General features: G+C 39.5%; 2 protein-coding genes across 3 annotated transcripts in view; both read right to left on the bottom strand.

Moving 5' to 3' along the window:
* Nucleotides 1-2,143, bottom strand: part of scap (SREBF chaperone) — a 150,957-nt gene extending 148,814 nt beyond the window's left edge. Inside the window, exon 1 of the mRNA XM_043687917.2 lies at nt 2,012-2,143. The gene's annotated coding sequence lies outside the window, so the exon portion shown is untranslated. The remainder of the gene's footprint in view (nt 1-2,011) is intronic.
* A 10,360-nt stretch (nt 2,144-12,503) lies between these two features.
* The window catches only part of elp6 (elongator acetyltransferase complex subunit 6), a 44,595-nt gene continuing 29,286 nt past the window's right edge, over nt 12,504-27,812 (bottom strand). For both annotated transcript variants that reach the window (XM_043687920.2, XM_043687918.2), the window contains exons 5-7: nt 21,553-21,745; nt 15,384-15,530; nt 12,504-13,089 (exon numbers count right to left, since the gene is read on the bottom strand). In XM_043687920.2, coding sequence (XP_043543855.1) covers nt 12,961-13,089; nt 15,384-15,530; nt 21,553-21,745 — 469 coding nt within the window. In that variant the 3' untranslated portion in view covers nt 12,504-12,960. The remainder of the gene's footprint in view (nt 13,090-15,383; nt 15,531-21,552; nt 21,746-27,812) is intronic.

The following is a 27,812-nucleotide window of genomic DNA, read 5'->3' as shown; positions in this document are numbered from 1 at the left end:
TCCAAATATTTAGTTGGAGGAAATTTTTACTCATTCAATACTGAATGCCAGGCTATCAGTTGACAACTCAAAGAAAACAAAAGGGTCATGATAGATATTGAAGTAGAATTGGTATCAACATCTGTATCAAAACTGACAATTTTCAAGAATGACAATAGTCAGTACATAGATAAGTGAAAAGGAGATCAAGGATTGATCCTTGAGGTACAGTAAGTAATGGCAATGAAATGGGAAAAGAAGATTGTGATGTGACTCTGATTATGTTTGGGCAGCTAAGACTACTGATGAATACTGACTCACTTAGGTGGATAACTATGAAGATTTTTTTTTTAAAAAGAATGATGGCGTTGTTAAGTGTGTAAAAGGCTGCAACCAGGACAAGCAGCAACAGTTTATGATTATTACAGTTGATAAGTGCGTTCACAGTAAAATACCATTGATTTGAGAGGCGATAACACACACAGGAGAGGAAAAGGAGGCTGAGGAAGGGGAATAGAAGGAGGGTCTCATTGGCATGACTACTGTTTCATAATGAGTGATTGGTTGCAAATATAAATGTTGAATAATGTGACAAGATTACGATAAACATTGTCCTAGTGATGGGTGGCAGTACAAAACTACTACAAAACAACTGCAGCCAAAAACATCAATATTTATTGCTGTGCACATAGGTAAAGGACAGTGGACCATCAGATTAGATAAATCTAAATGATTTTTATGACAAGCAAAGATAATTATTGCTGTGGAACATTAATGTCATTCCTCACAGAACAAAGGAAAAGATCCGGATTATGTATCAAATACATGTTTTTGAACTGCTTTTGAGGGAATAAAAATAAAAAAAGTCAAAGCATCAATCACATATTTGTTTCTCAGCTGTGGTTTCAATTGTTTGACAACACACTGTTGGTAAACAGACAGGCGTCCTCATTTGGCCTAAATGTATTTTAAAACTCGCAGTAACACTTGGAGCAACTTACAAATATTTTTTAAAATCCTGGTCATATTGTTAACTATGTAATTTGTGCCTGATCATTGTATCAACCTCAAAAAAGGGAGAAAATGTGAAATAACAATTTCCGAGCACAAAGAAATCGGTCACTCAGATAAATCAAACAATACCAACTGAACTATGTTTTACGTTAAAACAAATAAGCATGAGGCGGGGGCGGCGGAAGAAACACACAACTTCCATAAAAGTAAGACACAAAAACATTTGTCAATACAGAGTGCGTTAAGTGAAGAAAGTTAGAAATCGTTAACTATAATGAAAAGGTGTGCTTATCGCTGAACTGCATGGGGAACATTTATTTTTTTCAGATAATTAACATCATTTTGAAAGAGGATTAACTATCTCACTGGGAAAAAGATTGCGTTTGACAGAATAGTTGCAGCATCACTCAAGATTCATTTTCATCAAATTAGAAATGAAATTTCGAGCCTTCCATTCTGACAAGAACAGAAACTGCACACGATCTGTGCCAAAAGGCTGAGGAGCGATTAAAACGCAATACCTTCACAGTAATTAACGAGATGAGATTAAATGTAAAATAAATCAAGACACGATTTTAAATAAATGAGACGTTTGGAAAAATTGTTACGCTTTCATCCTTGCAGGATAAACGTTTAAGCAAGATAACTGATTTCAATTGAGGATAGTATATTTAAAATTTATGAAGGTAAAAGTAATTGCTAATTCGCACTACAAGAAGTGATTTGCTGACAGGTGTTGATAAAGAATTGAGTCTATGTAGGTTTCTTTTAAATTACGAGAAAGCGATTTTTTTTTAAAAAAGGCCTCATAACAATAAAGCATAATATGCAGCAGCGAGATACAAGAGCTCCTCCTGTGTAAAAATAGAGGTCGAGGATTGGGCCTAGCTGAGCTGCTCTCACTCAGCCTGAGATGGAAAACTAAATTATTCAAGAATTCAATACAGCCGTCTTCTCTGTTCAGGCTGAGGAATTCAGTGACATTTACTGAACCTTCACATGGAAACGGACTCCTTACCTGCTGGCGGTTTAATGCCTCTCCCTCGATGGTTACTAACTGGAGTAAAGTCCCTGAGTTTCAGCTTAATCGCCACTCCAGAGCGTCTCTTCAGTAACACGCAGGTCCACGCCGCTCGCTCCCGCACACTTGGGTTAATCACGCCCACCGCCTGCGCGCCCCCGGGTGGGTTAATCACGCCCATTGTCCGCGCGCTGCTGGGTCAACCCCGCCCCTACACGCGCGCGCACCCACCCAGATTGACTCGCCCCCAAGCTGGGCTGCCCCTCGCGCCCGCACCACTCAAACCCCACCCACACAAGTCAACCCCTCCCACCGACTTTGCCAGACGCGAGGCTAACGCCGCCCACCGTTCGCGTGTTTGTCCTCCCTCTTCCCGCGCGCCACGGGTTAACCCCACCCACCCGCGCGCTCCCAGGTCAACCGCGCCCACCGACTTTGCGCACGCTAGGTTAAACCCTGCCCACGTTCGCGAGTTTGCACATCCTCGCCCCGCGCGCGCCCCGGTTTAGCCCTACCCACCATCCCCCTCCTCCTCCTCTGTGATGTGTGGAATGAGAAGCTTGAACCATTGCAATGACTGTTACACTTCCTGCTAATTTTGCCTTTTTTTTGCAAATATTGTTCGTTTGGAAAGTCCTCCAGCTCGCCCAGCCTGACAATCTGCTGGTATTCAGGGAAAGTTACACCATCTACGGTCCTTTAAGCGGAGGCGTGAAACATTTCCCAGCACCAGGGCGGCACGGTGTCTCAGTGATTAGCTGCCCCAGAGCGGCAGGGACCCAGGATGGGGTCTGGCGTATCGGCGTGGGTTTCCTCCTACACTCTAAAAATGTGCAGGTTCGATGAATTGGCTATGCTAAATTAGCCATAGTGCTCAGTGATATATAGATTAGGTGCATTTGTCAGGGGTAAACAGAGGGAGGGGAGGAGTTGCTCTTCAGAGGGTTGGTATGGACTTCCTCATTCTTGATGAAGAGCTTTTGTCCAAAACGTCGATTTTCCCGCTCCGCCTTTCCAGCACCACTCCAATCCAGACTCTGATCCCCAGCATCTGCCGTCCTCCCTTTCACCTTGCTAGGCCGAAGGGCCTGTTTCCACAATGATTCTATGATTCTAAACTACCTCAAATCAGCCATACACCCTCTTTCCTGTCCCAATACTCTTCACCACTGTTTTTCCCCCAAATCAACATCATAAAACAAGTTTTCTGTTCACCTATACACTTATGCTTGCTGCATAAAAATTAGTACCACAATTCTTACAATAGTGACTGCGCTTTTGAGTCAGAAATATACAGCACAGAAACAGACCCTTCGGTCCAACTCGTCTATGTCAACAGATATTCCACCCCTACCAGCAACTGGCCCTTATCCCTTCAAACCCTTCCTATTCATGTACCCATCCAGATACCTTTTAAATGTAGCAATTGTACTAGCCTCCACCACTTCCTCCAGCAGCCCATTCCACACACGCAACCTCTCCGTGAAAAGGTCACCCTTTAGGTCGCTTTTATATCTTTCCCCTCTCACCCCTAAATCTATGCCCTCTAGTTCTGGACTCCCCAACCCCAGGCAAAAGACCTTGTCCATTTATCCTATCCATACCCCTCGATTTTATAAACTTCTATGGAGGTCACCCCCCAATCTTCAACACTTCTGGGAAAACAGCCCCAGCCTATTCAGCCTCTCACTATAGCTCAAAATCATCCAACCCTGGCAACATCCTTGTAAATCTTTTCTGAACCCTTTCAAGTTTCACAACATCCTTCCGATAGGAAGGCCAGAATTGCACACAAAGATCCAAAAGAGGCCTGTACAACCTCAACATGACATCCCAACTCCTGTACTCAATCCTCTGACCATAAAGGAAAGCATACCACACACCTTCTTCACTATCATATCCACCTGCAACACTACTTTCAAGGAGCTATAAACCTGCACTCCAAGGTCTCTGTGCTTTGTTCAGCAGCACGCCCTGGGACCCCACCGTGCTTTGTTCAGCAGCACACCCTGGGACCCCACCATCCAGTGTGTAAGTTCTGCTCTGATTTGCCTTTCCAAAATACAGCACCTCACATTTATCTAAATTAAACTCCATCTGCCATTCCTCAGCCCATTGGCCCATCTGATCACAATTCCATTGTATCCTGAGGTAACCTTCTTTGCTGTCCACTACACCTCCAATTTTGGTGTCATCTGCAAACTTTCTAACTAGACCTCTTATACAAATGATTTGGATGCGAGCATAAATGACAAAAAGTAGTGGACCCAGCACCGATCCTTGTGGCACTCCACTGGTCACAGAACTCCAGTCTGAAAAGAAACGTTCCACCACCACCCTGTCTTCTACCTTTGAGCAAGTTCTGTATCCAAATGGCTACTTCTCCCTATATTCCATGAGATCTAAACTTGCTAACCAGTCTTCCGTGGGGAACATTGTCGAACGCCTTACTGAAGTCCATATAGATTAACTCCACCACTCTGACCTCATCAATCCTCTTTGTTACCTCTTCAAAAAACACAATCAACGTCGAAAGACACAATTTCCCATGCACAAAGCCATGCTGACTATCCAGAATCAGTCCTTCCATTTCCAAATACATGTACATCCTGTCCCTCAGGATTCCCTCCAACAACTTGCCCACCATCGACGTCCAGCTCACTGGTCCATAGTTCCCTAGCTTGTCCTTACCACTCTTCTTAAATAGTGACACCAGGTTAGCCAACCTCCAGTCTTCCGGCACCTCACCTGTGACTATATATAGTGAATGATACAAATATCGCAGCACTTTCCTAGCTTCTCAGAGTTATGGGGTACACCTGATCAGGTCCTGGAAATTTATCCACTTTACACATTTCAAGACATCCAACACTTCCTCCTCTGTAATATGGATATTTTTCAAGATGTCACCACCCAATTCCCTACATTCTATATCTTCCATGTCCTTTTTCACATTAAACACTGATACAAAATACTCGTTTTATATCTTTCCCATTGTCTGTGGCTCCACACAAAGGCTGCCTTGCTGATCTATGAGGGACCCTATTCTCTCTCTAGTTACCTTTTTGTCCTTAAATGCATTTTTAAAAGCCCTTTTGATTCTCTTTTCCCTATTTGCCAAAGCTATCTCATGTCCCCTTTTTGCCCTCCTGATTTCCCTCAATTGTTGCTTTGAAATGAGTCGAGACATCCATCAGAGATTTAGAATGATGACTAAAATGATCATCAAATTGAGTGGGCTTTCAAGGAAATAAGGGCATCGAAGTTAGTAAGGGGAACTCTGAAGAGCTGAAATCGTTATTGCCAGCATTGGAATGATACAAGAAAAATGTCTAAAGCTATGGGACAGTCCCAACTTGGTCTACTCTAAAATCTTTTCACACCTGGCAGAGATTTTCCTCACATTTACCTCATGCTCTCGATGTGGTCTCCTCTACAGAAGGGAGACAGGATGCGAACTTGTGTAGTGTTTCAGGGAACATCTCTGGGACATGTGCACCAAACAAACCCACCAACCTGTGGCCAGCCACTTCAACTCCCCCAATGACATGCAAGTCCAGGTCTCATCTACCATCAAACCATCCAAGGATTAGAGGAAGAGCACCTCAATTTCCACCTTGGGACTCTTCGACCACATGGCATCAACATCAATTTAGTGTCATAGAGATGTCCAGCACAGAAACAGACCAACTAGTCCAACTTGTCCACGCTGACCAGATGTCCCAATCTAATCTAGTCCCACTTGCCAGCACACTGCCCATATCCCTCCAAACCCTTCCTATTCATATACCCATCCAGATGCCTTTTAAATGTTGCAATTGTACCAACCTCCACCACTTCCTCTGGCAGCTCATTCCATACACGTACCACCCTCTGCGTGAAAAAGTTGCCCCTTAGGTCCCTTTTAAATCTTTCCTCTCTCACCCCAAATCTAGCCCTCTAGTTCTGGACTTCCCTCACCCCAGGGAAAAGACTTTGTCTATTTTTCCCATCCGTGCCCCTCATGATTTTATAAACCTCTACAAGGTCACCTGTCATCTGCCGACACTGCAGGGAAAACAGCCTCACCTCTTTAATTTCTCCCTATAGCTCAAATCCTCCAAACCTGGCAATATCCTTGTAAATCTTTTCTGAATCCTTTCAAGTTTCGCAACATTCTTCCAATAGGAAGGAGGTCAGAATTGCACGCAAAATTCTAGAAGTGGTCCAACCGCAACATGACTCCTAAATGTCATTAGTTTCCAAGTCTCCCCTTCACCATCCCCCACCCCATCCCAGATCCAACCCTCCAATTGGGCACCACCCTCTTCACCTGCCCATCTTTCTTCCCACCTATTCACTCCACCACTGCACCAAACTACCACAATCACTCCCTCCATTGCATCTACCTATCGCCTTCTCAGCTACATTCCCGCCCGCCCCCCCCCCCCCTTCCTATTTATCCCTCAGCCCCCTTTCTCCCCCACATTCCAGATGATGGACTTATGCCTGAAACATCAACTCTCCTGCTCCTCGGATGCTGCCTGACCTGCTGTACTTCTCCAGCGTGACACTTTTCGACTCTCCCAAAGCTGGTTCATCTACACCATTGGATTCTCTAATTCTCACCCAGAATCCCCCAAATACCTTCTTGGTTCAAATCTTTCCCTCTTCATTACAGTACTCTTTAACCATACAAGTCACATACGGTTTGCTTCCACAGTTGTCAATGTTCACCCAGCTCTAACATTTCTGTAATCCTTCTTCTCAGTCCACGTCCAACATGCCTCTTCAGGCAAATACTTCAGTCCAAAAATGTACTATTGTCATGATTGGTGCAGCATGTCCTATCTGAACCGCAAACTAATTTTATATTTAAAAATGGACAGAGGGGTTGGCCTTCAGATCACCTGCCTTCAGTTATGCATTGGAACTATTTCCTTAAGACAGAACAAAGGAACATTCCTGAGTGACATAAGTCAATACCCCTCCTTGAAATCAAATAGGATAATTGATTTAATCGAACTTTTGAAAAACAAGGCACTGTCTCAACTTCTTAAAAGGTATTAAACCACAACACAGGATGTTGCAATCAACCTAATCACACCCCTGTGTGGTAGACTGTTCTGATGAGACCACCACTAAAAGTGCTAAGTTGATTAGAGATTTCCACCACAAGCTATCAATTTGGAGATGCCGGTGTTGGACTGAGGTGTACAAAGTTAAAATCACACAGCACCAGGTTATAGTCCAACAGGTTTAATTAGAAGCACACTAGCTTTCGGAACGCCGCTCTTTCATCAGATGGTTGTGAAGAAGGAGCGGCGCTCTGAAAGCTAGCGTGCTTCCAATTAAGTCTGTTGGACTATAACCTGGTGTTGTGATTTTTATCAAGCTATCAAAGTAGCAGTCCTTGAAGACAACCTGGGAACAACTGTATGAGATCAGGCAATCAGATGACCTAATCTGTTCCAGTTCTAGTTCACCTGTGAACCAAGCAATAACAGGAAACCTCACAGGCTGCTAAGACCCATGCTTTAATTTCAAGGTGTTAACAACATTCAAGAAACTACACCTGCCTCATGGAAAACCTGAGATCGTAAAACCAGAAATGGAAATAGCATAATTTGTAAAAGGTAAAACAACCTTTATCGGTAATCAATCTGTAATGATGTGTGTTAATGAAAGAAAGTGTGAGAGTTCATATGGATTGATGTTGTGTTATTTTCAGAGGGGGTGAGAACAAATTATCTTCCTTTAACTCTCAAAAGCTCAATGCTGAATTATTTAATCAGGATTCTCATTCCAGGGGCAGGAAACACACCTACCTCTGACATATAAAACACATGCAGAAAATCAAATACAAATTGTGACAGATTTGGCATCATCTATAATCCCCTAACCCTTCCCGAAGAGGGAAAAAAGAATCTCAGCGATTCTGACTGGAAGGTTTGCATTGAAATTGGCAGTTATGACAGGTGACCATTGTAGGTTGGTTTACTATTTCATTCTCTCTCAACAGTTTATTGTACTTCACTGAAGGCTCATAAACAAATAATGGCTATTTGGATGAGATCACAAAGAATCAATGCATTCACGAAGCTGAAACAAAATTCCTTATAACTAACCTACTCTTCACTAAATACAAATGACATCATATCTGCAAATAAAAGTTCCAGAACTGCTCCCCTGAGGCAGAGTCAAAATTCAAAATAGTCATCAGAATGCAAGGCAAATTGCTGATGTTGTACAAAAATGCAAAATTAGCCACAGTTAAGACTTCTAGCTGCTCGAAAACAAAAAAGGTCCGGTTTCAACTTACAGTCTGCACCAACCGATGTGTTGGGATTGTTTGAACATGAATCTGGCACCATGTGAACTTGAAATGGCCCAAGTTCAATTCTGATCCATGCTGCAATTTATCCTCAAGAATGGAATGGAGTCAAAAGGTAGTGAACATTGGAAAATAAAGGCTTCTCTGCTCATTTTTTAAAAAATTGGTCATGGAATATGACTGCCATTGGCAAGGCTAGCATTTTTTTCCACCCACATTTCTAATTCAGCTCAAAAAAGCGATGGTGAGCCATCTTCTTGTGCTGTATTTCATCTGCAGTTGCATAACTGATTGTTGACAGGGAATTCCAGGATTTTGAGCCGCAACAATGAAAGGCCCACAATATGTTTCCAAGTTGGATGTGTGACTTGAAGGGAAATCGAAGGGCGATGGATTTCCCATGCATCTTTTGCCCTGATGTCCTGAGTTTTGTTGCACAAAATTTATCCATTTGTTGCAATGCCACAAGTCTCCACCAACATCTAAGCCAGAGTTCCAAAGACATACAACCCTCAAAAAAATTCTCATTGGCCCTGATTGGGTAACCTCAAATCTTAAAACATTGTCTTATAATTCTGCATTATTTCATAAGAGGAAGCATCCTTTCCATGTTCACCTTGTCAAGACCATTCAGAATCATTAGATATTCACTTAGTATATATGTTTCGCTAAAAACACTACCATTCTTCTAAACTCCAGCCTCCTAATGTATCTTCGTGAGACAACCTGCTCATTCCAATGATCAATTTGGTAAGTCTCCCCTGAACCATCTTAATGCATTTACATCCTTCATCAAACAAGGAAACTAAAACTGTGCACAATGAGAGATGCGGTCTCACCAGCACTGTGTAAATGAAGTACAATGACCTTGCTTTTATATTCAATTCTTGTTTAATATAGGATAGCTCTCTTGGTGACATGCTGTACCTGAATACTGTACTAAATTTTTGAAAATCACAAACACCTAAATCCCTCAGCACCTCTGAGTTACTCACTCATTTAAGTAATACTCATTTTTCCTGATTGTGAACTTTACAATTTCCCTCCACTACATCTAGATTTTTGCCTATTAACTAAATCTACTTATATCACTCTGATGTCCTTACATCTTTTTCACAACATACTTACCCTACCCATCTTGGTGTCATTGCAAATTTAGCTAAAATACCTTTGCTCAATCAAGTCATTGATATGAATTGTAAAAATTTGAGATGCCACAGAGTCCTGTCTATTGATCACATCCTGCCAATTTGATAAAGACACATTTAGGATAAAGACATTTATGCATACTTTCTGTCAGCCAATTTTCTATCCATATCCATATGTTATCTCCACAAAGAGCTTTTTTGTTGCAATGATCTTTGATGGGGCATCCTGTCAAATATCTTCTGGAAATCCAAGTATAATAGGCCTAAAAGCTCCCTTTGACCTATAATGCATGTCATTCTTCCAAAGAATTTCAATCAGTTGATTAAACAGGATTTCCCTTTGTCAAAACTATGCTGACTCTTCCCAATTACCTCCAGTTTTTCTAAGTATTTCATGATTGATTGCAACATCTTCCTAATGACAGATGTCAAGTTTACAGTTTCTGCCTTCCTCCCTTCTTAAATAGAAAGATTATATTTGTTACTTTCCAGTCTAATGGAGACTTTCCTGAATCTATGAAACTTGGAAAATTAATACCAATGCATTTACTATCCCTCAATCCTCAGCTCCATCGTTTGCTTAGTATCACTTCCCATATGATTGCAATATGGTGAAATTACACTCTCCCTTCCACTTCCTGAGTTAAAGCCATTACTGGAATGTTTTTGTATTCTCTCTCGTGAAAACAGAAGCAAAATATTTGATGCAACATGACATTTCCTTACCATCTACTTTAAATTCTCACTCTCTAGAAGAAACTGCTCATTCCTAAATTTCTTCCTCCTGATTAATATTTTGTCATTTGCTGCTGCTTGTTATATTCCTTTAATCATCTGACTTGCCACACACATGCTGTCATGTGCTTTTTCAAGGTTGATACTTTAACTATCGATGGTGGGTCGCCTCTTTGGAAATTTTATAGTACAAATATACTTATTCTGAGATATCCACTTATCCCTTGATCTATCCACTAGTCTTGTGTGCCAGTTCACTTCAGCTGGCTCAGTTCCCATGCCAATATAGATGCACTTATTCAGGTTTAAAATAGAAGTTGGAGACCCAATCTTCTCCCTTTCAAGTGCCATAAAATTCAACCATATTGTGAGAAGTACAATCAAGGAGTGCCTTAGCTGAGGTCATTAATAATCTAGTAACATTACACAATACCAAATCTAATATGACCTGCTGCCTGATTATAAACATGCTGCTCTTAAAAAGCTCTCAAAATAATTTGATGAACTCTTCCAGGTTTCCACTGCCAATCTGATTTTTCCAGTTTCTACAAAGTCATCCACAATTATTTGTCATATACTTTGTTCTACAGTGTTCAACCAATATTTCTTGTATACTTTGCTCCACACTGCGGTTACTGTTCAGAGGCCCGTAGATGGCTCCTGCTAATGACTGACTTATTTTTCCTATTATTTATCATCTTCACCCGAACCAATTCTCCATCCTGATCTCCTGAACCATGGTGATCATTAATTAATGCACAAGTGTCAGGTTTGACGAACAGTGCTATAATCTCCACCTATTCCCCTTGAATGTAATACACTCATCAATACACGGGACCCAAACCTTGCCATCCTGTAACACTCTCTCCATACTGGCCATCAGATCTTATTTATTTACTTTAATTGCTATATAATGAAAGTTATTTAGTCTTTTTATAGTTTTACAACATTCCCTGTCCCTTCCTGCCATTCTGTGGTGATCTTTACTATTTTCCTCTCTTATCTCTTTTCAATATACAATATGTGATTCCTTGTCTCACTATTTAATATAAAACCTTCACTACATGCTTGTTATGTGCTTCACAAGAATCATCTGAAAAGCCCACTTTCACCACTAGTCCCAGTGGCCCAAAACACATTTCTCCCACTCTAGTTTATGAGCTATGCATTCATTGCTCTAATTTTATGCACTCTTTGACATTTTGCATGCATCTCAGGTAATCTGTAGGTTATAAACTTTGAGATTCTTTTTTGATTAAGTACCGAAATTCTCATTCTCTTTGCAGAACCTCTTTCCTAATTCTATGAAACTTGAAATAGTTCAGAAAAGATTTACGAGAATGTTGCCAAAGTTGGAGGATTTGAGCTATAGGGAGAGGCTGAATAGGCTGGGGCTATTTTCCCTGGAGCATTAAACACTGAGAGGTGACCTTATAGAAGTATGTAAAATCATGACAGGCATGGATAGGGTGAACAGTCAAAGTCTTTTTTTTCCTCCATGGCAGGTGAATCCAGAACTAGCACAGGTTTAAGATGAGAGGGAAAGATTTAAAAAGGACCCAAGGGGCAACCTTTTCCACACAGATGGTGGTGCAGGTGTGAAATGAGGTGCCCGGGGAAGTGGTGGAGAATGGTATTACAACATTTAAAAGTCATCTGGACAGATGCATGAATAGGAAGAGATTAAAGGGATATGGGCCAAATGCTGGCATGTGGGACTAGGTTAATTTAGGATATCTGGTTGACATGGAAACTCATTCAGTCCAACCCATCCATGCTGTACATCTCTATGACTTTGTCTTTGGTACCTACATGTGAGAACATGTATAGAGATAAGCAGATAGGGAAAGAGATAAGTTTTGAGTTTTGTGAAACAAGCGGTTCAGCTGAGCATGACTCAAATCAGATAAGAACTTGCAGTTAACAATGGAGTGCTGGAGGCAAGGGTAATGGGTTAACAAGGTGGAAAAGCATTCCTTATGTAGAGCCATTTAACAATATTGGAAGCATTCAGTATGTAAGGTCAGTTAACAAGTTGAAAAGTATTCATTATATGAAGCCAGTTAAGGTTAAGAACATTCATTGTCTAACACCAGATGGCTTAATCTTTACTATTGACACTTGCTGATTGTAACGGTCACCTAATCAACATGTATGTTGCCTTACCTGGATGCTCCTCCCTGTAAAATAACTATATAACTCATTAAGAAACTGCTGTTCGAGAGAAAAGACTGAGAACTCATATGGGCAATCGTTCTCTCTCCCTCCAGGGCCCGGAATAAAGATGATGGAGTTGTTACAGTAACTTGATTTATTCCCCTAATACAAAATACCAGTAAACAAAGTACATTTAAAAAAGATGACTGTTCAGATAGAAGAGAAGATCAAAAGTGTGAGAGGAAACAAAACAAATATTTTTTGATTGGTTTGAACTGCTGAATACTAGCCCATAAATTAAAATATTGAAGTCATAGGACACGAAAAAAAACAAAGTATAAACTTTACAATGGATAGTATGCAGTACAACCGGGTGTAGAAATTGTATCTTTGCAGACGAATTAACATCTTACAAATGTGACATATACAATCGCATACCTTATGAAAACATTTTGAAATCAAATACACATGTTTGAAGTCCAGGGATCTTGTAGTTGCTCTGCATGATAAGTCCAAGTGCAGTTGAATAAAAGTTAACTGGGCAAGACTCATGTCCATTTCTCACAGCAGTGAAACAATTCCAATGGAATTCCCTAGAGCACAGAAGATGAGGTTCCTCTGGCAAAAAAGTTCACATTTTTGTCTTGTATTTTGTATTGGAAGATTTTGGTTATATTTCTTTCAGACTTTACAGGTGAAGGGGAACGACAAGTCATTGTAAGCTGCAAATGAGATTAATAAAAAGAGGAGACTTCAAGTCTGGCAATAAGAAATCATGATGCAATGCTTAGTTTCAAAATAGTCTAAGGTACAAAATTGTCAGTGCATATGAATTAAGTAGAATAGGCTGTTTAGCTCCTCAAAACTGCACTATTATTCAATAACAATGGGAAAGGTAATGACTTAGTGATATTGTCACTTGATTAGCACTTCGAGAGACAGCTAATGTTCTGGGAACCAACATTCAAATCCTACCACAGCAGAACTTGAATTCAATAAAGAGCATGAGAAGTCTAATGGTGACCATTAAAGAATTGCCATTTGTTATTAGATAAAACCTATTTGGCTTAAACATATTTGCTAGTAAAGGAGAAATGCTTTCCCTACTTGATCTGGACTATCGTAACCCCAGACCCACATGTGGTTGACTTAACTGTTCCCCGAAATTGCCAAACAAGCTCGTCGTCTGCTCAAAAGTCTCAAAAAGAAGTACTGAACACCACTTGGAGAATGTACAGAAGCTGTAAAGGGTGCAGAATGTATTGTGTGGGCACTGTCAAATAGTGCCTTGGAAAAGCAAATATAGCATACCTACTAGTTCCTCCTGATACACATTGCTCGTTACTTTCAAAAAACCTCTAATAAATTAGTCAAATCTGATTTTCCCTTTCATAAGGCCATGCTGACTCTGACTGACTGCATTGAGATTTTCTAAGTACCCCACTATATTCACCTTAAAGCAAGATTCCATCATTTTTGAGATGACAACTGCTAAGCTATTTGGCCTATGGTTTCCTGCTTTGTCTATCCCCTATCCTGAATAAATAATGGGACCTCTCCAGAACCTAAGAAATTTTAGAAAATTAAAACCAATGCATCTACAACTTCCGCCATTTCTTTCAGGATTCTGGAACAAAGTCTATTAGAACCTACAGGCTTCTCCATTTTTAGTTCCAGTAAATTTCTCAGTACCATTTCTCAGGTGAATTTAATTGTTTTAACTTCATTTCATCCCCTTTCACATTTTGATTCACAATTATTTTGGAGATGCTATTTCCTTCCTGTACAAAGGTAGATGCAAAGTATCTGTTCAAATCATCCATCATTTTTTTTTATTTTCTGTGATTAGTTCACAGACTCTCTTTCAAAGACCAACACTGCCTTTGCTTCGCCTCAACCTTTTTAAATACTGTATAAACTCTTAAAATGTGTTTTTAAATTTCTGGCTAGCTTTCTCTAATTTATCCCTCCTTGTTCTTTGCTGTTCTCGGTATTCTGTCCAATCTTACCACTTCACTCACCTCTATGGAATTATACACTCTCTTTAATTGATACTATGTTTAACTTCCTTAGTTCACCACAGATGATGTGGTGATGAGAAGATGATAAGAAGATCCCTTCTCTGAAATGTACCCTTTGAGTATTCGGAAACATTTCTTTCTACCACTGCGTCTGCCTAGCTCATAACTTATTTTCCCAATTCACAGCCTCCTAATTGCTTTTAAGTTTAAGAAACCGTATTTAAGGATCCATTTATACTGAATATAAGTTTGGTGAAAAATATTGACACTGAATAAGACAATACATACATTATAAAGCTAGTGTCATGCTTTGATTACAAACTGCTCAAACCATCTTAACAGATTTTCTAGATATTTAATGTGATATTAACTGGATTGAAATGTAGGTTATAGGTTATTCCTATTGTCATTCTTTTCTATATAACTCACATTTACAGATACTCTCTTTACTGAGCTTACTTCCAGTAATTTTAAATAAGGATCAGTCTAGCAATCCTGGAAATTGCAGCTTTGGTCTCAGCTGCAGTTTAAGGTCTAGCTGACAATTATGGATACCAACAGGTGTTATATACTCTCTCCAAATGGTCATTCTTTCTTCAAAAGCTGGACCTGTAACTGAATCTACTGGTCATTGGTCTTCACCAGCATACACTGAACTGTACAAAAAAAACACCTTTTTAAAAAGTAACATTTACACATCAGGAAAATAGAGCTTCCTGGTTGCTAACCTGATCATAGTCTTGGCCAAGATCTGAACTCAGCAGAGGTCAGAGAACCAGGCCTTCTGTATGGCTCAGAGCCACACTATGCATTGCATTTCACTGGTGACCAGTCAGAAGGAATCAGATTAATGCAATGAAGTTGCTCAGTTTAATCACAAAATAATTAGGATTTGGCATTCCTTTCATGCTAACATTATGCTCAACTTGTAGCTGTCCCTCAAATAATTATTCAATCATTACTGAAGCCAATCATTTATTAGCAAACAGTCATACCTGACCATGGATATCCTTGCAGTAGCCAGTTGTCAATCCTTCTACCTGCAATATTAGGTGGCACTGGTGACTCAGGGATTTGACAACAAAGTTATTTTCTTCGTCTTCTAAATCCTCAGTGTTATGCACCAGCATCACTACGTTTCCCTTCAATACAAATAGTTTGAACAATTGCATTAGTTGAGGATATAAATAAAACAACTTGCCACTATGTGAAAGTATGAAACCCACCCAAGACACTTCTCACAGGCAGGTAATAAGACACTGAGCCAAATAGATTAAGACAGGTGACTAAATGATTGGTTATGAAGAAAAACTTTAAAGTAGCATCTTGAAAGAAAGATGGACAGGTGAAGAGGCTTATGGAGAGAATTAGAATTTAGAAGCTATATGTTAAATATATAGCTGACAATGTTGGAGCAACATAGGTTGGTAATACGAAACAAGTCAAAGTTGGACAAACAGAATGGAGAGGTTATAGAGTTGACAGAAAAAAAAGATTGCATTTATACTTTTATGATTAGACACTTGAACCACTATACAATCAAATTAACTATTTTAAAGAATAGTCACTGTAGCAGTGTAGAAAATGTGGCAGAAACACACATGGAACTAACTCCTGTAAGCTGCAATGTAATAATGACCTGTGTAATTTGCCACTGAGACACTGATTGATGGATAAGTATTCACCAGGATTTCAGGATTATATTCTTTGCTTGTTTTTGAAATACTGAATGCAATGGAATCTTGTGTCTACTTGCGCTGTAAATTTGGACCTTAGTTTAATGTCTCATTCAAAAGGAGTGCAATACTCTTCAGTATTGCGATGAAACGTCAATCTTGATTTTATTTTACCCAAGACAGGGCTAAAGCTATGGATCTGAACAAATGCGACATTACGAAACAAAAGGAAAGCTTCATTTGGACCAGAAGCTAAATGTTGATTATAAACACAGGACTGATATACAAACAGGATTTGGACCAAATTAGTATACAGGATCAAAACTTTATTCTAAATTCCTCCACTGAAGATAGTGAACACTAGATAACCAGACCCACAGACCCCAGTATGTTGCCAAGTTCACACAACATAAAATAAGGCAACAAATATGGCAAATTGATTAAACAATCTTATCCACAGTAGCCACAGTTACTTTTCAGTGTGTAATGTTAATTTTACTGTACAACCTTCACTGCAGATTAGTGAACTCAAAATAAAACGGGAATCAAACTAGAAACATTCTGTTGTTATATTGTACCAGAACAGAGTACTTGCTTGCCAGTAAAAGCTCTGGAGTTATACCATCCAGCCATTCTGATCTATTCTGTCGGTGTATGCTCTGCACTTCAATTCCATTTTCTTGCATTCGGTCGTAACTATCAACATCAAACGAGGACTCTATCATTTGAAGAACCCTATTTTAAACCTGCTTCCAGACTGGCTTAGCTCTAATTTAAGATTATGTGCTTTGTTCTCAATTAGCCAGCAGAGATACTATTTGTGTTTCTATTCCTAACCAAAATGTATTTTAGCATTTTAAGCATCTCATTCGAGGCATCTCTCAAGCTTGTATATTGAAGCAATACAAGCAAACTGCATGCAAACCTACTCAATTTAGTGCCTTTGGGTCCAGTATAATTCTGGTGAATCTGTGCTGTAACTGCTCTGAAATCAATATAAGTTTCCTCAAGTGTGGTGTCCTAAACTGAAAGCAATATCCAGATGGAGTCCAATCAAGATGCCTTATAATGGAGGATAGTTTCAACCATTTCATAGTCCAGCATCCTTAGAGAAATATATTTTAAATATCATTTTAATTATCTGCATTAAGAGATTTACTGGGAATTTGTGCACTTTGAAGAGCTTAGTCAGATGCATATTAACTTCATTCATTTATTTAATTTTCTTAGTTGCATTTGCTATTTTAAATTGCAAGTCTGCATTGTGTAGGCAATCAAGATAACAATCCAAATACTGGATATCAATGATGATTTTGTCACAACAGAGGTCAGAGGAGTTTTTCCCTCTCCAGTCCCCACTACTGACTGGTCACAACATATGGCAAAAATGAGGACTGCAGATGCTGGAGATCAGAGTCAAGATTAGAGTGGTGCTGGAAAAGCACAGCAGGTCAGACAGCATCCGAGGAGCAGGAAAAGTCCTGATGAAGGGCTTTTGCCTGAAATAGCAGCCTGACCTGCTGTGCTTTTCCAGCACCACTCTAATCTGGTCACAACATACATTTAAGTGATTTACCCAGTTACCAAGGGATCAGTTGCATCCCTTCTCCTTTTTTAGATTCAGAATAAAAAAGATCCAACCAGATCTTTTTCTAAAATTAAAACAAAATGAATTTGTTACAAAATAAGAAAAAGGAAACTCTAAGTTGGTTAAGCAAATGCATTTTGCAATGTGAAATTAAGCCAGCCAATAAACACACCAAATACAGAAAAATAAATGCTTTTGCAGAAATTTACTTTAAAAAAAAATACTGTGGCCAATAATTGTTGGTTTTCAAGGATAAAAAGCTAAAGCATAACTGGTCGCAACAATTATGTTGTGACGCATGTGGCTTGCATTACAGAACATAAGCAAATGTCTCTGGATCCTTTGCAGACAGTTCAGTCAGGAACTGTCAAAAACATTCCATATGGAAGTCTTTCAGGCTAACAGAAAGATCAGAATTTCAGTTCTCACACTGAACTCAACAAGGGTTTCTTGGAAAGGCAGAGGCTGGACAGGGCAGCTCATTTCTATCAGCAGGCTATGAACCAAATGAAATCTAAACAATCCCCACACAAGAATAATTTCCAGACATAGTCATAAACCTAGTAAGGTGTTTGCAGTAAATAGTTCCAAGTAATTAGTTAAAGCCATGAAACTTAAGGTTTTCTTTTTTAAGGCCCCACGATCCTTTTCATGATTAAAATAAAGTCCAGATTCACAAATTTAAATGGACAACTGTCCATAATAATTTAACATGAATCCTCAAAAACAAAATTAAGCATCTTAATAATGATTTGCTTTTCTTCAACTGGATTGATTTGAACATCAGATTTTAAATTTGTCAACAGCATTTGCAACACATCTAGAACTCGCCGTTTTCAATTAGAAGTAAACCATTAGTCTAACCAACCCTTCAGTTTAGAAGATCATGACCCAACTCTCCTATTGTCATTTGGTAGAACAGAATTTGAGAGTACTGCTGAAAGGCATATTTTATGAAGATGTTACCATGGATAATGCACAAGTTACTGATGACTTACAGTTAAATGTTAAGCTCTGTTCAAATTTTAAACCAGTTAAATTGACTGCTCAAAGCAATGCCATGAGATACAGAGAATGGCTGACACTATTCTGTAGAGTTGAAACAGGCAGTGTATGTTTAGTGCTTCCTGTCTTCAAAGAACAGAGCTCTACAAATGAATATACTTAATTGCCAGCATGTGCAAGGGTGCCACACTGCAAGACCAACCCCAAATTGCACGTCAGCATAATTCTTCTCTCACTAGATTATTTATCAATTGTTATCAAATGTTGGATGATGTGTTGAGACTTAAGCCCAAGTCAGTTAGGTACACTTGGTATCTTCTGTGTTATAAACAACTGATGGGTTATTTTGTTTCATGATCCACAAATCTTAACATATGGGCTACATATCTAGCAGGACAATAGCACTTAAGTTCATCTACCACACTATTCATTTAATAGCTGGGGAGAACATCTCTTTGGTTTGATGGAAGCATCCTGGTGAACACCACTCATGTTGATACATCACCATAGCAGTGTGAATCAGCAAGCTTCATGGGTCATTCAAATCTTAGCAGATACACTGAAAAAGTCTAGGAACTTCTCAGGACCAAATGAGACAGCCTTCACCTTGTTATTGAGTGTGAGATATACAGCAAAAAAAAAATCTGATTAAGTAATCTTTATCATGCAAAATGACTTCTATGTGCCTGATTTCAGTATTAAGCTTGAAAAGTCAACAAATGGCTCAGGCCTTATTTACATGTTTACCAATAAGCTGATATTGAGTCAAGTTGTAGGTATTCCAAACCTTTACTGAGCAATGACGGTTGGTTTGAAGTAGATAACAGCAAAAATAAAAATAAACATGCTGACTAATTTCTTAAAAAGGGTATCAAGAAGAAGATGTTCCTTTGTTCCATTTCAAAGGTGAATTTGTGCACAGGATGAAACTCATTGAGACATCAGGAAATCCTTGCACGCAATTGCTGATTCAAAAATAACAAACCAATCATCTCCACGATTGAGGGCTGGGGTTAGGATGTTAGGCTCTGAACAGGCAGAGAAAAATGGGAATACAGAACCTGTGCAGGATTAGTTTTCAACAGCATCATGGTCAACAGACATGGTGGACCAAAGAGCCTGTTCCTGTGCTGTACTATTCTACTTGGAGATATTCCATTAAAGACATTTCTCAGGGAACCCAACAGATGTGTTTGCGAGAGTTGGACTAATGGGAATCTCATTCATCATCTATTTGGGCATGCATGGCGTCATTAAAACTGACCTCAACTATGTGAGTTGCTGAGTCCATACATTATCATGACAGTGATGCATTGCAAATGTCTATGGCTTCCTAAAGTGATACACCAGTGAATGGACTAGCAATACCAAACATGCACATGGGCACTGCATTGCTATTGATATGCAAGTGCTGTATAGCCTTGGCAAACATGAAGAAATTATTCACTGCATAAGTGGAAAACTTGCTCAAAACTGGTTGCATCAATTTGCAGAACTATTTAGTCAATTCACATAATGTAGAACTAACAACATACATAAGACAAGGTGTAAAGGGACACTGCATTTCCTTATGTCTCAATGAGTTTTATCCTGTGCTCAAATTCATTTTTGTTATTGGAAAGCCCATATATACTTAGAGAGGCAGTGAGACAAGACAAACCTGATCATATATACCACCACCAGAACATTGCTGTTATACAAGTCCAGCAACTTGTGGACAGAGTATTTATACATACTGCATCTGTTGCAACTCAAAAAAGGTCATAGCCATTCTCTGGTACATGGGTGCTTTCATTACCCTGAGAAATCAGAGGCAACCAGCCTAGCTTAAAGTTTAAAAACCTTGACAGTTAAATGCTGGTCGTCATTAACTGGTACATTTTCCATGCTTCTACCAGCCAGAATCCACTTGCCAATGATTGGCACCAACTGTAAACTTTATTTTTCCTTTACTTTTCTAATGCTTGCAAATTATTCTGATGAATTGAAGACAAAATGCTACAACAAAGTATGTCTTTCTTCACCAATACTAATATACCTCAACTACAGACAACACCTTGCCCAGTTCTTTTTGAACTGCATTTTTCATTTCAATATCCCAATAGTTGTCTATTCTGTATATTTTGTCATATGGTATAGAGATGATTTAGTTCAACATTCCAGCGTTTCATTCCCATCATTTAAATTAACCACAGAATTTAGGAAGTTGAAATAATGAAACAAAAACATTTGTAGGACTACAAGGAAAGAGCAAGAAAATAGTTTGATATTCTATCCCCCAGGAAAAAACAATTACTGCAGATGCTGGAAATCAGATTCTGGATTAGAGTGGTGCTGGAAAAGCACAGCAGTTCAGGCAGCATCCTGCTCCTCGGATGCTGCCTGACCTGCTGTGCTTTTCCAGCACCACACTAATCCAGAATTCCATCCCCCCTCCTTCCCAAATGAGTGTACACAGATAGATAGAAAAAAAGTCTTCTTTCAAGCTCTAAGTAATTCTACATTCTATTTCTCAAATAGACAACCCATCTGTAAATGTATATAAGCATACTACTATAAAATCAATATGTGTAAACCAAAAAAAAACTGATGGCCTTTGGTATCATTCTTAAGCAGTCCAAAGATCCCATTTTGAAATTATGCTAAGTAGTGTTACGATTTCCTGAGAACTGGCAGTATTAACTTTGGCAATGTTTGATATCAAGAAGACAGTGCTAAACTCTTGGGATGACACACAGATTCCAACAGCGAATACATACAATTAGGGCTAATGCAATTTTAGAAATAGTTCTTGTTTAACTGAAGTTCAGAGGTAATTCTCAAAAGAACATGATTGTATTCAATGATGATCAGTATGAGACTTGGTTAGGGGTTAGATGGTGGAAAAAAGCTTACCATAAATTTTGAGCATATTGTAGCTCTGCAGTAATGCATGAAATTCAAGATATTTACAGCACTCACTCCCAGGCTGAGCAAGACACTGAGGTCATCTATTATCAGTACTGGAAATTTCCAAGTACTTTCACTGGTTTCCGATAGTGAGACACGAACAAATTCATACAAGCAATTAAGACTTGTATCAGGTGAGCTGCAAGACAAAATTTTCAATTAAATGGATATCTGAAACTTCATCCTGCAATCAAGGGTAGATTTTTAATTATCTGGTCAGCATTTATTCCTCAACCAAGCATGAGGCACAACTTATCTGGCAACAGCATTAGGAAGGCAATGACCTTGTGGTATTATCACCAGATTATTAAATCAGCAACTCCAATAACATTCTGGGGATCCTGTTTCGAATCCTAGAATTTGAATTCAATAAATACTTGGAATTAAGTCTTATGATGAGGAGGAAACCATTACCAATTGTTGGGAAACTCAATCTGGTTCACTAATGTCCTTCACAAAAGGAAATTTGCCATCATTACCTGGTCTGGCATTAAAGTGACTTCAGGTCCACAGAGATATGGTTGACTTTCATCTGACCTCTGAAATAGCACAGCAAGCAACTCAATTGAGAGTCACGATAACTTTCAAAAGATATAACAGACAGAGCTAAGTGACCCAACAACAAATGGATCAGATCTAAGCTCTGCAGACCTGCCACATTCGGTCATGAATGGTGGAAGACAACTAACCTCACAACGGAGGAGGTTCCACAAATATTCTCATCTTTAATCAATGAGAAAACTGAGCAAAAGATAAAGCTGAAACATTCACAACAACCTTCAGCCAGATGTGCTCAGTGGGTGATCCATCTCTGCTTCTCCAGTATCACAGATGCCAGTCTTCAGTCAATTCAATTCACTCCATTAAGATATCAATAGAGAGTTGGAGGTAGTAGACACTGTAAAGGCTATAGGCCATGACTTTGTTCTGGCAATAGTACTGAGGAATTGTACTCGAGAACTTGCTGCACTCCAGTCAAGCAATTCCAGTGTAGTTATAACAATGACCTTCTTACAATGTGGAAAATTGCCTAAATGTCCTGTATACAAAAAGGACGACTAATCCAACCCAACAAATTACTGCAGCCACCAGTAACCATTAGTCTACTCTCAATCATCAGGAAAATGACAAAAGGTGTCAAGAAACACCTGCTCATCAATAATTTTCTAATTGATACTCAGTTTGGGTTCCACCAGGGTCAATCAGCTTGTGATCTCATCACCTTGGTTCAAACATGGACAAATGAGGTGAATTCCAGAGGGGAGGTGAGAGTGATTACCGTTTACATCAAGAAACAAAACTGGAAGCAATGTGAATCAGGAGGAAAAAAAAACACAAGGTTGGTTGGAATTATATCTTTCACACACAAAAGGATGATAGTGGTCGTTGGACATCTATCATCTCAGCTCCAGAATTTCTCTGCAGGAGTTCCTCAGCATAGTGTCCTCGACTCAATCATCTTCAGCAGCTTCAGCAATGGCCTCTCCATCATGAATTCTGAAATGGGAATATTCGCTGTTGATTGCACAATGTTCAGCACCATTCGCAACTCCACAGATACTGAAGCAGTCTATGTTCAAATGCAGACACCTGGTCAATGTCCAGGTTTGGGCTGAAAAGTGGCAAACAAATGCTTGGTAATAACCACCCTCAATAAAAGACAGGCAATCTAACCACTGTCCCTTGACATTAAATAGCATTACCATCATCAAATCCCCCACTATGAACATCGCCAGGGTTACCAGTGACCAGAAACTGATTAAACTCACCCTTTAAATACAATGGTAGAAAAGCAGGCCAGGGGCTAAGACTACTGCAGGTGTGACAGAATACTCCCCATTTGCCTGGATGAGTGCAGCTCCAGCAATATTCAATGAGCTTGATATCATCACATCCATAAACATTAAGTCACTCCACCACCGGGTAGCAGTGTGTACTATCTACAAGATTCACTCTGCAAATTTGTCAAAGATCCTTAGGCAGCATCTTCCAAACCCACAAATACTTCAACAGGCAGCAGATATTTGAGAATATCACAACGTAGAGTGTTTATCTTTCAAGCCACTCACCATTTTGATTTGGATATATACTGTTGTCCCTTCACTGTTTCTGGGTCAAAATCCTGGAATTCCCAATGACACTTTGGCCGACTTATAGCATATGGACTGCAGCAGTTCAAGGAGTCAGCAGACCACCACCAACCTCTCCAGGACAATTAGGAATGGACAATAAATGCTGGCCCTGCCAATGATGCCCACATTTGAGTGAACTTAAAAAAATTTGGGGACCAAATTTGGATTGCAGGATTTAAGAATATTCCCTATACAATTACAGTAAATCCTCTACTTTTATATTGCATTTCCCTTGTAAGAAACCACTATATCTATTTGCATTTTGTAGTTATACAGCATAGAAACAGATCCTTCAGTCCAACTTATCCATACCAACCAAGATTCCCAAACTAAACTAGTCCCACTTACCTAGCCCTCCAAAACATTTCTTATTCATTGCTTTTAAAGGTTAACTGTACCTACATCTACCACTTCCTCTGGTAGTTCATTCTACATACAAACCACTTGTGTAAAAATAGTTACTTCTCCGGTCTCTTAAATATTTCTGCTCTCACCTTAAAAATATGCCCTCTAGTTTTGAACTCTAGTTGTATGTTTGCATCCAGCTTTTTTGATTCATTTACCATTAGACACAGATCACCCTGTACCACCACGTTCTGCAATCTCTCCCATTTACATAGTATCCTGTTTCTTAATTCTCTCAAACAGACAAGTTCACATTTACCCTCACTTCCAACCAAAGAACAGTGATCGTGCTTCAAAAATACATAAGGCTGTCAAATGTTGTGAAATATCCTGAGATTATGAGAGCGTTGACCATAAACGCAAGTTCATTTTTATGAAGAAATAGGAAAACAGATTGTAAAATCACATATGTGTTTTACTGCCTTGCGCATATTCTTCACACCATTGTGCCACAGCAGATACATTTTAACTATTATGTCAGTCTCTAAGTCCCATCTGTAAGCATCACTCTTTCAAGGGCATTCACTACATTGTCAGTAGGGCAAGGCTGTTGCACATACTTGAACATTGACCACTGCTCTCCACAGCAATGTTTCAAAAAAACAGATAACAACTTTCACACAGCTGCTAAATCAAGGCCAATAATGCTGTCACAGATAAAGGAACAAGCATTTCAGTTGCAAGTTTATCTATTGTGGAGCTGTGAACATGGAAGGGTTAGGAAAAAAAAATAGTGGAAAAGGGAAAGAAGTGAATCCTAACTCATCCTTTGCCTCCTGAGGTGAAAGTCTACAATTAGTACACATCATTTGAGAGCTCGCTAACTAAACTGGCCAATGCATACATAAACTGTCCCTCCTATCAGAAGAATGTTGTGAAATTTGAACAGGTTCAGCAAAGATTTACAAGGGTGCTGCCAGTGCTGGAGGATTTGAGCTAAAGGGAGACGCTGAATATGCTGGGGCTGTTTTCCCTGGAGCATCAGAGACTGAGGGGTGACCTTATAGAGGTTTATAAAATCATGAGGGACATGGATAAGATAAATAGACAGAGTTTAGAGGGATATAGGGTTTAGATTAGGTTCGGATATCTGATCAGCATGGATGAGTTGGACCAAAGGGTTTGTTTCCGTGCTGTACATCAATAACTTTAAGTACATCCACAGCACAACTCAATCTCATCATCTCTTGTCATCATGGAGTTGTAATTTTAAAAGCTATATGGTCGACAAGATCAGTAATGATGCATTTTCACCCCACATTACGGAAGACGGAGAAATGGTGCTTATTACTGGAAAGAATGTTTTGTTCATCTCCCAACTCACATCTTTCCCAAAGAAGAGTGCAGCTTTCCTCAGAGTAGTAGGGGTGTGGAATGCACTGCCTGCAACAGTAGTTGACTTGGCAACTTTAAGGGCACTTAAATGGTCATTGAATAGGCATAGAACATAGAACATAGAAGAATACAGCGCAGTACAGGCCCTTTGGCCCTCGATGTTGCGCCGATCCAAGCTCACCTAACCTACACTAGCCCACTATCCTCCATACGCCTATCCAATGCCCGCTTAAATGCCCATAAAGAGGGAGAGTCCACCACTGCTACTGGCAGGGCATTCCATGAACTCTGTCAGTAGCAGTGGTGGACTCTCCCTCTTTATGGGCATATGGACGAGAATGGAATAGTGTAGGTTAGATGGGCTTCAGATTGGTTTTACAGGTCGGCGCAACATCGAGAGCCGAAGGGCCTTACTGTGCTGTAACATTTTATGTTCTAACTGGAATTTCTTCAAGTTGCTCTGCAAGCCTATATCCTGAAACTGAGTTACTAGATCTTGTCTAGATGTAAATTTGAGTGTTAGATCAATGCCAAACATAGGCTATCTAAAAATTAGGTTTTACTCCACGTGTAATTATGAGAATTTTATTTTGACCCTGCCTTAGAGTTTGCTTCTAGATTAGGTGCAGCTTCAGAAAACAAGGTATCATAGCTACCAATTACTGGAAAGATAAATGACATTGAACGTCAATTTTCAAATGTGGAACCTGCATTACACCTGTAGAAGATGAAGGGGAACTTCACAACCTTTAAATACGTGGATGAGCATGTGAAATGTCATAACATTCAAGTCTATGAGCCAAGTGCTGGAAAGTGGGATTAATGTCCATGGATTGGCTCTCTAAATGGGCTATATTGCGCTCTCTACAATTTTGAAACTGAGAACTACAGACTTTCAACTGAGCTTTGATTTTGATTTATTACCACAGTAGCATCACCCTCTCTTACTAATTCAGCTATTTATCAAGCAATCACTATTGGGACAAAGCCAATACACTTAGACCAGATACCATTACCTACAGGTTCCAGTGCGAATCACAGGTACCTGCTCCAGCAAATCACTCAGCTGTGTCAGACTTAGAACAGTCAAAACATCAGATTACCATTTGCCAGAATAAATAAAATAATTCAGGTCTGATTTATAATTTCTCTTGCTAGAAATTGAAATCAACGATCAGATAACTTCTTTCGATTATCTATGCAACACCAAACAAGTCTGTTGAAACACATTATTAACTATCCCCATCCTGCACAAATGTCTAGCTGCAGTCTGAATATTCTTCATTCTACTTCTGCCTCCAATACTCACCAATGAAGAAACTCCTGCCATTGAAATATATCTTTTGAATTTACAAATCATTAATGTTGCTATCTTCTGGGTACAATAACATCATTACATTGTCACTGATGTAGTGATGCAGAGACTGGAATGCCTAATTCAGGAATAGAGAGAGTTTAAATCCCATAGTAGCAGTATGAACATTTAAATTCAGAAACACAAAGCATAAACAGCTAATATCTGGTCAAGGGTAAAGTCACTACAGTCCCAGAGAACTATAGGGCTACTCTCAGAGGGACAGCTAGTGCTGAGTTTAACGTAAAGGTTAGCACGCCTCAGGCAAGGGGCAAAACTACAAAGGCAGGACCTTCATGGTAACCTCAGTTGATATCCGTAGGCAGTTAAAAATATTAAATAAAGATACTGGACAGAAATCACATCACGTCCACACCCACATGTTGTTTCAATTCACTCACGGGCTGGAAAGGCCAAAAAGGTGCTGCAGCTGAGGCAGAGGCAATCTACAGGAAACGTCCAACACATGCCCAGAGTCACCATTCACAGAGCCTGGTGCCTCATTCAGCATGGTACATGCCTAGCCCCACTTCATACCTCATCACAACTGACCAAATTCTTGGAGATAACTCGTGGCCCGAAGCAAGGAATCCGACTTGCCATCTTCCCTTACCCATAATGTTCTAACAGAGCACTAGATAGAAACTCCATACATTGCACTGGTTCAAGGCAGCTCACTACCAGCTTTTAAAAAGCAGTAAATGGGCATTCCTACAATCATGAAAATGAATAAAATAAATTTTTATTTAATTTTAACAGGTTCTCAGATCTTGAGAATTAGTTGCATTTATTTAAAGAAAATTTTTGGAGATCAAGGTAAGGGGATCAAGGATTACAGGGTGAAGGCAGGAGAATGGGATTTAAAAACATATCAATCATGATCCAATGGCGGAGAAGTCTCAATGGGCCAAATGGCCTCAATTTTGCTCCCATATCTTATGGTCTCACTAAGAAATCAGACTGACAGCCAGCCATTCAGA

This window comes from Chiloscyllium plagiosum, unplaced genomic scaffold (genome assembly GCF_037043375.1).
Source record: "Chiloscyllium plagiosum isolate Xiang-an unplaced genomic scaffold, Cpla_swu_hap1 HiC_scaffold_4, whole genome shotgun sequence".
In the NCBI taxonomy this organism is placed as follows: domain Eukaryota; kingdom Metazoa; phylum Chordata; class Chondrichthyes; order Orectolobiformes; family Hemiscylliidae; genus Chiloscyllium; species Chiloscyllium plagiosum.
The sequence above is the reverse complement of the archived record's forward strand: the minus strand, read 5'-3'. Positions and strand labels throughout refer to the sequence as shown.